General features: G+C 39.9%; 1 protein-coding gene across 10 annotated transcripts in view; it reads right to left on the reverse strand.

The window, feature by feature from the left end:
- Positions 1 to 12,613, reverse strand: part of CDKL5 (cyclin dependent kinase like 5) — a 1,071,204-nt gene that overhangs the window by 612,004 nt on the left and 446,587 nt on the right. For all 10 annotated transcript variants that reach the window (XM_053706416.1, XM_053706410.1, XM_053706408.1 and 7 more), the window contains one exon: positions 2,155 to 2,334. In XM_053706416.1, coding sequence (XP_053562391.1) covers positions 2,155 to 2,218 — 64 coding nt within the window. In that variant the 5' untranslated portion in view covers positions 2,219 to 2,334. The remainder of the gene's footprint in view (positions 1 to 2,154; positions 2,335 to 12,613) is intronic.

A 12,613-nucleotide genomic window follows, 5' to 3' on the forward strand; every position in this document is an offset into this window, starting at 1 on the left:
AATAGGCCCCTCCCACTCATATTACAACAGTGGAAAGCCTCAGGAAACTGTTTCCAGGCAAAAATCAAGCCAGCCATGTGGAAAAAACTAGGCCCCAAAAAATAAGTTTTATCACCAAAGCATATATAAAAACGATTAAACATGCCAGCAAACGTTTTATATTGCACATTAATCAGAGTATATACCTCTGATAGCAAGCCTGATACTAGTCGCTATTAAATCACTGTATTTAGGCTTAACTTACATTAATCCGGTATCAGCAGCTTTTTTCTAGCAAATTCCATCCCTAGAAAAACTTAAACTGCACATACCTTATTGCAGGATAACCTGCACGCCATTCTCCCTCTGAAGTTACCTCACTCCTCAGACATATGTGAGAACAGCAGTGGATCTTAGTTACTTCTGCTAAGATCATAGAAAAACGCAGGCAGATTCTTCTTCTAAATGCTGCCTGAGATAAAATAGTACAACTCCGGTACCATTTAAAAACAATAAACTTTTGATTGAAGAAAAAACTAACTATATTACACCACTTTCCTCTTACTACCTCCAGCTATGTTGAGAGCTTGCAAGAGAATGACTGGATATGGCAGTTAGGGGAGGAGCTATATAGCAGCTCTGCTGTGGGTGATCCTCTTGCAACTTCCTGTTGGGAAGGAGAATATCCCACAAGTAATGGATGATCCGTGGACTGGATACACCTTACAAGAGAAAGTAGTGTTACTTTCATCTATTGGCAGTAGGACAATATGTTATTGGTGTACTGAATTTAACCAGAATGTTCTAACTAGATTGTGATTTATTATTTACTTAAACAGCATTTTTATAAAGATATTGCATTGCATAAACCTTCACAACATCAGGGGTATCATCTACAGTTGTATTCTTTGGTCACATCTAAGCAAGTAGCCTGTGAGGTCTGAACACATCTTGTTTCATGAATACCATGGCCCACTAAATGAGCACTTTTGTGATTAAATGGCATATATATATATATATATATATATATATATATATATATATATATATATATATATATATTTAAGGCAGCGTGATTCTGTGTGCATAATTGTAATGTAGTTTTAGTGAAACAGTATAGTGTGATGTAACATCACACTATACTGTTTCACTAAAATTTGATGTATGTTTAAAGGGACATAATACTCATATGCTAAATCACTTGAAACTGATGCAGTATAACTGTAAAAAGATGACAGGAAAATATCACCTGAGCATCTCTATGTAAAAAAGGAAGATATTTTACCTCACAATCTCCTCAGCTCAGCAGAGTAAATTCTGTGTAAAAACTTATACTCAGCTGTTGCCCAGCTGCAGGTAAAAAAAAAAAAAAAAAAAAGATGAAGAAATGAACAGCAGCCAATCAGCATCAACAGTGCTGAGGTCATGGACTCTTTTACTGTGATCTCATGAGATTTCATTGTAAACTTCCTTACACTGAATAGGTAAATAACATGAGAGTGCACTAGGCACAGACATACTGATTTGTTGCTAAGAAGTCATTTACAATGGGATGTGGCTACTGAGAAACTTTTGAGGTAAAATATCTTTCTTTTTACATAGAGATGTTCAGGTGATATTTTCTAGTCAGCTTTTTACAGCTATACTGCATCACTTTCAAGGGTTTAAACATTTGGGTATTAAGGCCCTTTAATATAAATACCTTGTTGTTATGTGGGTAGTGCAGGGTGTAGCACCGCTGTTAGGGATTGGTGGGGGAGATCGTCAGCTGCGTTGCCTGCATTTGATTTATGCAGGTTTAATATGTGGGATAGTTGGCTGGGCTGAAGGGGGCGGGGCGGGCTGGTCTATACAAATTTCCAGGGCTGGTCTGATTTCCAAGTCCGGCCCTGTATACTTTTGTTGGATCACTATTGCCATTGTCAGTAGTTTCATATATAGAAATAATGTCTTCTGCACCCTCTGATTTACTAGCCTATGTTTCAGTGATTTAGATTAGTTTTGAAATTTGTGTGAAAGTTTGTAGAAAATTTTGATTTTTCTTAAACAGTAACTTTTAATATGTTACATCAGATAGAAGTAGCATTAGTTTTCCTCTTAGTGAACTTCACCTCCAAGAAAAAAATTAAAAAAAATAATAATAAATTGGAATGACATTAAAAATGATGTACTTACCTTCACCTACAACCCCAAGGACCTCAAATTTATTCATCACATTACCAAGATTAGGAATCTTCATGAAGACAAACTCTCGTTCTGAAGAAAGCCACGGAACATGGCAAAGGAGTAATCTTTACAGGCAGCTCAATTTTAGAATTCCCATTATTATTTTTAGTTCAGAGTAGCACATATTACCTGTGGGTTTAAGAAGAACAAGTTATTAAAGAGCCTGATAGGAAACTAAAACACATAAATATAAATTAAGTATGCACAGGGCAGAAAATTGAGTGTATGGAAATGTGATACAGAAACAGTTTTGAGATAACAAAGTAAACATAAGTTACATAAATAGCTGTTAGCTACCTAAAAATGGGAAAAACTTTACAAACTTTAGGAATAGGCATGGATGCATCATGACTGAGTAAGAAAACTGGCATTCGACTTAATTAAAAGGATATTAGAATCTTAGCCTATGGCCTCTAGTTATCAAGCCGTCAACCGCAAATACGCTGGAATTCCGCAGTGTATTTGTGGCAAGGCTGATTCACCATAGTTATCAACCCCTACTGCCCGGCAAAAGTAGAATATAGTGACGTAAGCTTGGATCCGCCAGACTCAGTCCGGCACATATTGATTCTTACGTCACTACAGATGTTCCAAACGCAAGTTCGGCACAATCTGTCTACTTTTGGTAGTTATCAAACTACTACAAAGGTACGCTCGCCACTATTCCGGGCCAGTGTACCTGGTTTTCAATCCGCCGCCCTGGAGGCGGCGGATCCCATAGGAATCAATGGGCGTCTGACCATAGCGAAAGTTCATGTTCGCTGCAGCCCGATATTCCATTGATTCCTATGGGAAGCGTCTGCACCTAACACACTAACATGTACCCCGAGTCTAAACACCCCTAATCTGCCCCCCCTACACCGCCACAACTAAATAAAATTTATTACCCCATAAGCCGCCGCTCCCGGACCCCGCCGCCACCTACATTATACATATTAACCCCTAATTTGCCGCCCCCTATACCGCCGCCACCTACATAAACGTATTAACCCCTATCCTGCGGATCTCGAACCCCGGCGCAACTAAGTAAAATTTTTAACCCCTAAATCGCCGCACCCGGAGCCCACAGCCACCTATATTAAAGTTATTAACCCCTATCCTGCCCCCCACTACACCGCAGCAACCTACATTAAACACATTAACCCCTAAACCGCCGCTCCCGGACCCCGCTGCAACTAAATTAAATGTTTAACCCCTAAACCGCCGCTCCCAGACCCCGCCGCCACCTATATTAAACTTATTAACCCCTAAACCTAAGTCTAACACTAACAACCCCCTAACTTTAATATTATTTTAATAAATCTAAATATAACTTACTCGTATTAACTAAATTATTCCTATTTAAAACTAAATACTTACCTGTAAAATAAACCCTAAGATAGCTACAATGTAACTAATAGTTACATTGTAGCTAGCTTAGGGTTTATTTTTATTTTACAGGCAAGTTTGTATTTATTTTAACTAGGTACAATAGCTATTAAATAGTTAATAACTATTTAATAGCTACCTAGCTAAAATAATTACACAATTACCTGTAAAATAAATCCTAACCTAAGTTACAATTAAACCTAACACTACACTATCATTAAATAAATTAAATAAATTACCTACAATTACCTAAAATTAAATTAAATAAAATAAACTATAGCACAAAAAAAACAAACACTAAATTACAGAAAATAAAAAAGAATTACAAGAAGTTTAAACTAATTACACCTAATCTAAGCCCCCTAATAAAATAATAAAGCCCCCCAAAATAAAAAAATGCCCTATCCTATTCTAAATTACCAAGTAACCAGCTCTTTTACCAGCCCTTAAAAGGGCTTTTTGCGGGGCATTGCCCAAAAGTAATCAGCTCTTTTACCTGAAAAATAAAATACAACCTCCCCTCCAACATTAAAACCCACCACCCACATACCCCTACTCTAACCCACCCAATCCCCCCTTAAAAAAACCTAGCACTAACCCCCTGAAGATCTCCCTACCTTGAGCAGTCTTCACCCAGCCGAGCCGAATTCTTCATCCAATCCGGGCGATGTGGTCCTCCATCCGGTAGAAGTCTTCATCCAAGCGGTAAAGAAGAGGTCCTCCATCCGGGCGATGTCTTCCTCCAAGCGGCATCTTCTATCTTCTTTCTTCCGGCTCCATCTTCAGACCGCCAACGCGGAACATCCACCTTCCCCGACGGACTAACGACGAATGACGGTTCCTTTAAGGGACGTCATCCAAGATGGCGTCCCTCGAATTCCGATTGGCTGATAGGATTCTATCAGCCAATCGGAATTAAGGTAGGAAAAATCTGATTGGCTGATTCAATCAGCCAATCAGATTGAAGTTCAATCCGATTGGCTGATCCAATCAGCCATTCGGATTGAGCTCGCATTCTATTGGCTCAATAGATCAGCCAATAGAATGCAAGCTCAATCCGATTGGCTGATTGGATCAGCCAATCTGATTGAACTTCAATCTGATTGGCTGATTGAATCAGCCAATCTGATTTTTCCTACCTTAATTCCGATTGGCTGATAGAATCCTATCAGCCAATCGGAATTCGAGGGACGACATCTTGGATGACGTCCCTTAAAGGAACCGTCATTCGTCGTTAGTCCCTCGGGGAAGGTGGATGTTCCGCGTCGGCGGTCTGAAGATGGAGCCGGAAGAAAGAAGAAAGAAGATGCCGCTTGGAGGAAGACATCGCCCGGATGGAGGACCTCTTCTTTGCCGCTTGGATGAAGACTTCTACAGGATGGAGGACCACATCGCCCGGATTTGATGAAGAATTCGGCTCGGCTGGGTGAACAAGGCTCAAGGTAGGGAGATCTTCAGGGGGTTAGTGTTAGGTTTTTTTAAGGGGGGATTGGGTGGGTTAGAGTAGGGGTATGTGGGTGGTGGGTTTTAATGTTGGGGGGGAGGTTGTATTTTATTTTTCAGGTAAAAGAGCTGATTATTTTGGGGCAATGCCCCGCAAAAAGCCCTTTTAAGGGCAGGTAAAAGAGCTGGTTACTTGGTAATTTAGAATAGGGTAGGGCATTTTTTTCTTTTGGGGGGCTTTATTATTTTATTAGGGGGCTTAGATTTGGTGTAATTAGTTTAAACTTCTTGTAATTATTTTTTATTTTCTGTAATTTAGTGTTTGTTTGTACTATAGTTTATTTTATTTTATTTAATTTTAGGTAATTGTAGGTAATTTATTTAATTTATTTAATGATAGTGTAGTGTTAGGTTTAATTGTAACTTAGGTTAGGAGTTATTTTACAGGTAATTTTGTAATTATTTTAGCTAGGTAGCTATTAAATAGTTATTAACTATTTAATAGCTATTGTACCTAGTTAAAATAAATACAAAGTTGCCTGTAAAATAAAAATAAATCCTAAAATAGCTACAATGTAATTATTAGTTATATTGTAGCTATCTTAGGGTTTATTTTATAGGTAAGTATTTAGTTTTAAATAGAAATAATTTAGTTAATACGAGTAAGTTTTATTTAGATTTATTAAAATAATATTAAAGTTAGGGGGGTGTTAGTGTTAGACTTAGGTTTAGGGGTTAATAAGTTGAATATAGGTGGTGGTGGTGTAATGGGGGGCAGGATAGGGGTTAATAGGTATAATGTAGGTGGCGGCGGGGTCTGGGAGTGGCGGTTTAGGAGTTAATATATTTATTATAGTTGTGGCGGGGTCCAGGAGCGGTGGTTTAGGGTTTAATATATTTATTATAGTTGCGGCGGGGTCCAGGAGCGGCGGTTTAGGGGGTAATAACTTTATTTAGGTGCGGGGGCTCCGGGAGTGGCGGTTTAGGGGGTAAAACAGTGTAGTTTAGTGTGGGTGCTTAGTGACAGGCTATCAAAAAAGCTGTGAGGAAGCCGATGAGCAGCGAGATCGATGACTGTTAGTTAACAGTCCGCTGCTCATCGCCCCGTACTTGGTGTGCGGCTTCTTGACAGATTTTTTTAGAACTTTGGCGAACGTATTCAGGTCCGCGGCGGCGATGGTAGGCGAGCGTATTGGGCCGGCGAATGCAGTTAAGTAGACGGCTTCATACATAGAGGCCTATATCTGTACTTAAAAGGGATACTAAACCATTTTTTTTCCTTTTGTGATTCGGATAGAGCATGCAATTTTAAGCAACTTTCTAATTTCATATCATGGATACAACTGTTGAAAACCCTGATAGAATCCAGGTCTATTGTGCTATGGCCAGTTAGGGACCGATGTAACTAACTGTGCTCTAAACTAACCAATTGCTGTGTGGAATGTTGACTCAGATACATTTTTCCATACTTAAAGGGACATAAAACCCAATTTTTTTATTTCATGATTCAGATAAGAGAATGTGATTTTAAACAACTTTCTAATTTGCTTCTATTATCTAATTTGTTTTGTTCCTTTGATATCTTTTGTTGAAGAGGATACCTAGGTAAGTATCTGAATCCTGAAAGAAACATTTTGGGATTCTTTCATAAAGGTGGTGATAGTCTATGATCCATTACTCCTGGGACTTTTACCCCCTAGTCCAGAGGAGGCAAAGATCTCAAAACTCCTTAAAACCCCTCCCACCATACTGGATACTAGTCTTGTCTTTGCCTTTGCAGGATGAAGGCGAAGAAGGGAGGTGCTCCAGATTTAGCCCCTAGGTTATTAGTTGGTGCTCACCTATGGGTATATCATAGCCTGGGGACCATTATGCCAGGCATTTTAGGTTTGGGCATATAAGTACTTTATAGGCCTTTAGGTGCATTAAAGGACCACTAAACACAGTAGAATAGCATAATCAATAAATGCATAATAAAAATACAATGCAAAAGCACTTTGTTTGAATTTCAAATGAGTAGTAGATTTTTTTCTGACTTATGTCAGTTACATTCTCCTTCCTAGTGCATCATGTGACAGCCCCAGAGGCAGAACTTTTCTTTACTTTCTGCGATGAGATTTTTTTTTAGTGGAAATTGTTCTGCAGGTCGTTTTTAAATAAAATTCAATTTTAAATTAGACAGTTACACTAAGGCACCAGTTCAACTGCAATGTGTTGGTTAACTGAAGAATAAAGCAACTTTCAATGCTTTATAATATAATTGCATTGCAAATTAGCTACATACAAAAAATACATTTTAAAATGTCTCTTGAATAAATCTGTTTCCTTTTCTCTTGGTCTAACATAGAAATATAGCAATAAAAAAAGATGCAATGCTCATACTAATGTCTAACAATCAAAATAAACAGCTTTGCAGACTGGGAAAGGCTAGGGGGCGGGTTTGAGAGCCAGTCAACAAGCAATGTGCTGCTGCTTTGCAGCGCTACTGCATATTTTGACTGCTCACACATATTTTGACAGCACTTTGCTCTGGATGCTCTGTGTTAAGGAAACGTACACACTGCAACCAGAGCACAGCTCTGTTTGAAGAGAACTGTCTAATGTGGAGCAGCACTACAAAGTTCAAGTGCTAATAGTTTCTGCATGTGTCCTGTTCTTTCTGCAGACATGCTGCATTTTCTGCGACAATATCTCAAATCACTGTATCTTCTGCCTTGGGGGTGACAGCCATCAGCCAATCACAAAACGCATATACGTATATCCTGCAAATTTTGCACATGCACAGTAGGAGCTGGTTCCTTAGAAAGTGTGCATATAAAAATATTTTCCGTATTTAGATAATGTATGTAAATGTTAAAGTTGTTTAAAAATTGTGTGCTCTATCTGAATCATGAAAGTTTAATTTTGACTTGACTGTCTCTTTATTGATGATAACGCTTGTTGGCTTCTTCTGTCACATGTATTTAATGTTAGTGCACGTCGGCTTATTTGTGCATGCTCTTATTTGGTTAGCGCACTTCGGCTTATGTGCATGTCGACGTTTGTTGTGCACTTTTACTTAGCATGCAGCAGCTTATGCTTGCATTATTTTTTTGTGTATTTAACGTATACGCTAGTTGTATTTATGGTTTACGTGTGTATTTTTTATCACAATTATCATGCTTAATCTTTTGTGTGCTTCTGTATGTTCAGCCTGTCGTCGGGATAGCTGTCTGTATGTTCAGGGTGTCATCGGGTTAGCGCTCAACTGATGCTGTCTTGATATTTCATGCTACTGAAGTTTGCTTAAACCTCTGGTGAGGGGGTAAGATCTCATTACTTCCATTACTTTTTTGGGGTGTAAGGTTGCTTTATTTACCCTACCTTTATTGCTATGTTTAAAGCATTGATTGTATTTTCATTTTCTCATTGCTTGACTGTTATTTTCCATTTCATTATGAAGCATACTTATGTTCCTTCTTCTGTTATAACTAGTACCCCAGAAGATAGATCCTCTGAACACATTCCTACTAATATTAAGTGCATTTTTTACAAACTGGTTGATGCTGAAGTCTGTAAAGCTGAATATTCCAGACCCTGGTGCTTCTGATTTATCTTCTGAGGATGAAGTGTTTTCAGACGATTAAGAGTCAGTCTCTAATAAGGAAACTGAATCTTCCACTTTTTTGTTTAAGCCTGAACACATTTGCTCTCTTTTAAGAGAAGTTTTAAACCCTCTATTAAGTCACCCTAGGTATTTCCAGTTGCCAATGCAATCTCTGAAATAATTTCTTAAGAGTGGTCTAAGCCTGGTATATCTTTTAATCCTGCTCAAAGATTTAAAAGGATGTTTCCTTTGTCTGCTTCTAATTTAGCTTTGGGAAACTATTTTTTAAGTAGATGGTGCTATTTTTACTTTGCTAAATGTACTACTATGCATCCAGAGGATAGTTTCTCTTTTAGAGACCCCATGAATAGGAAATTAAGAGTCTTTTCATAGAATGGCACTTATGCAAGGTTTATGCAAAGTAGATCTGATGGCTTCTCATATGAAAAACAAAGCTCCACAGGTACTTTGCGAGGGATCCTCAGGCAGAGGTTGTGGATGCTCTAGTAGCTACTTGGTTGTTTTGTCTGGCTTACATTTTTTCTCCACTTGTTCTGTTACCACGGGTAATAGCCAGGATCAAGTTGGAGGTCTCATCAGTAATCTCGATTGCTTCAGGTTCGCCTTGCAGAATTTGGTTTGCAGATCTGGTGCAGATGTCCAGTTGTCCTCTGTGGCCTCTTCCTTTGAGTCACAACCTTCTGATTCAAGGACCATTTCTTCATCAGGATCTAAAATCTCTAAACTTGATAGCTTGGAGATTGAACGCATAGTTTTAAGCAGAGAGGTTTTTCCGATTCTGTCATTGAAACTTTGTTTCAGGCCCGTAAACCTGTGACGAGGAAAAGTTATCACAAGGTTTGAAAAGCTTGAATTTCCTGGTGTGGAACATGGATTCAGTAGGCACTATTTTGTCAAGGCCTTACCCGATAAATTCATTTCTTTCATGGTGGTGAGAGTCCACAAGCCCGCTCACATTATTTTTTATTATTTTTTTTTTTTTTTTCTGGTGACAGTTCAACTATGCACCTATTTTTTCTCTGCTCCTTTCTGCATTGCTCGTATTTTCTTTTCCTACGTAGATCTTTACTGGCTATACGTCAAACTAGTTTCCAGTAAGGTGGGAGGGGTTTTAAGAGCTCTTGGAGTTTTTGTATCTTTGCCTCCTTCTAGTGGCCAGGAGTATAATTCCCATGAGTAATGGATCGTGGACTCTCACCACCATGAAGGAAATTTATTTATCAGGTAAGCATAAATGTTATTTTCAAATCAGGCTATATTATTGAACCACAACAAACACAATAACATAATTTATGCTTACCTGATAAATTTATTTCTCTTGTAGTGTATCCAGTCCACGGATCATCCATTACTTATGGGATATTAACTCCTCCCCAACAGGAAGTGCAAGAGGATTCACCCAGCAGAGCTGCTATATAGCTCCTCCCCTAACTGCCATTACCAGTCATTCGACCGAAAACATGCAGAGAAAGGAAAACCATAGGGTACAGTGGTGACTGTAGTTTAATGGAAAAATTACCTGCCTTAAAGTGACAGGGCGGGCCGTGGACTGGATACACTACAAGAGAAATAAATTTACCAGGTAAGCATAAATTATGTTTTCTCTTGTTAAGTGTATCCAGTCCACGGATCATCCATTACTTATGGGATACCAATACCAAAGCTAAAGTACACGGATGACGGGAGGGACAGGCAGGCTCTTTATACGGAAGGAACCACTGCCTGAAGAACCTTTCTCCCAAAAACAGCCTCCGAAGAAGCAAAAGTGTCAAATTTGTAAAATTTGGAAAAAGTATGAAGAGAAGACCAAGTTGCAGCCTTGCAAATCTGTTCAACAGAAGCCTCATTCTTAAAGGCCCAAGTGGAAGCCACAGCTCTAGTAGAATGTGCTGTAATTCTTTCAGGAGGCTGCTGTCCAGCAGTCTCATAGGCTAACCGTATTATGCTACGAAGCCAAAAGGAGAGAGAGGTAGCCGAAGCTTTTTGACCTCTCCTCTGACCAGAATAAACGACAAACAGGGAAGACGTTTGTCGAAAATCCTTAGTTGCCTGTAGATAAAATTTCAGGGCACGGACTACATCTAGATTGTGTAGCAGACGTTCCTTTTTCGAAGAAGGATTAGGACACAAAGATGTAACCACAACCTCTTGATTGATATTCCTGTTAGTGACCACCTTAGGTAGGAACCCAGGTTTAGTACGCAGAACCACCTTGTCTGAATGAAAAATCAGATAAGGAGAATCACAATGTAAGGCAGATAACTCAGAGACTCTTCGAGCCGAGGAAATCGCCATTAAAAACAGAACTTTCCAAGATAACAACTTGATATCAATGGAATGAAGGGGTTCAAACGGAACCCCCTGTAAAACATTAAGAACTAAGTTCAAACTCCATGGTGGAGCAACAGTTTTAAACACAGGCTTGATCCTAGCTAAAGCCTGACAAAAAGCTTGAACGTCCGGAACTTCTGACAGACGTTTGTGTAAAAGAATGGACAGAGCTGAAATCTGTCCCTTTAAGGAACTAGCGGATAAACCCTTTTCTAAACCTTCTTGTAGAAAAGACAATATCCTCGGAATCCTAACCTTACTCCATGAGTAACTCTTGGATTCGCACCAATATAAGTATTTGCGCCATATCTTATGGTAAATCTTTCTGGTAACAGGCTTCCTAGCCTGTATTAAGGTATCAATAACTGACTCAGAAAAACCACGTTTTGATAAAATCAAGCGTTCAATTTCCAAGCAGTCAGCTTCAGAGAAATTAGATTTTGATGTTTGAAGGGACCCTGGATCAGAAGGTCCTGTTTCAGAGGTAGCGACCAAGGTGGACAGGATGACATGTCCACTAGATCTGCATACCAAGTCCTGCGTGGCCATGCAGGCGTTATTAGAATCAATGATGCTCTCTCCTGTTTGATTCTGGCAATCAATCGAGGAAGCATCGGGAAGGGTGGAAACACATAAGCCATCCCGAAGGTCCAAGGTGCTGTCAAAGCATCTATCAGAACCGCTCCCGGATCCCTGGATCTGGACCCGTAACGAGGAAGCTTGGCGTTCTGTCGAGACGCCATGAGATCTATCTCTGGTTTGCCCCAACGTCGAAATATTTGGGCAAAGACCTCCGGATGAAGTTCCCACTCCCCCGGATGAAAAGTCTGACGACTTAAGAAATCCGCCTCCCAGTTCTCCACTCCCGGGATGTGGATTGCTGACAGGTGGCAAGAGTGAGACTCTGCCCAGCGAATTATCTTTGATACTTCCATCGTTGCTAGGGAGCTTCTTGTCCCTCCCTGATGGTTGATGTAAGCTACAGTCATGATGTTGTCCGACTGAAACCTGATGAACCCCCGAGTTGTTAACTGGGGCCAAGCCAGAAGGGCATTGAGAACTGCTCTCAATTCCAGAATGTTTATTGGTAGGAGACTCTCCTCCTGATTCCATTGTCCCTGAGCCTTCAGAGAATTCCAGACAGCGCCCCAACCTAGTAGGCTGGCGTCTGTTGTTACAATTGTCCAGTCCGGCCTGCTGAATGGCATCCCCCTGGACAGATGTGGCCGAGAAAGCCACCATAGAAGAGAATTTCTGGTCTCTTGATCCAGATTCAGAGTAGGGGACAAGTCTGAGTAATCCCCATTCCACTGACTTAGCATGCACAATTGCAGCGGTCTGAGATGTAGACGTGCAAAGGGTACTATGTCCATTGCTGCTACCATTAAGCCGATCACCTCCATGCATTGAGCTACTGACGGGTGTTGAATGGAATGAAGGACACGGCATGCATTTTGAAGCTTTGTTAACCTGTCTTCTGTCAGGTAAATCTTCATTTCTACAGAATCTATAAGAGTCCCCAAGAAGGGAACTCTTGTGAGTGGAAAGAGAGAACTCTTCTTTTCGTTCACCTTCCATCCATGCGACCTTAGAAATGCCAGTACTAACTCTGTATGAGACTTGGCAGTTTGAAAGCTTGAAGCTTGTATCAGAATGTCG

This window comes from Bombina bombina, chromosome 3 (genome assembly GCF_027579735.1).
Source record: "Bombina bombina isolate aBomBom1 chromosome 3, aBomBom1.pri, whole genome shotgun sequence".
In the NCBI taxonomy this organism is placed as follows: Eukaryota; Metazoa; Chordata; class Amphibia; order Anura; family Bombinatoridae; genus Bombina; species Bombina bombina.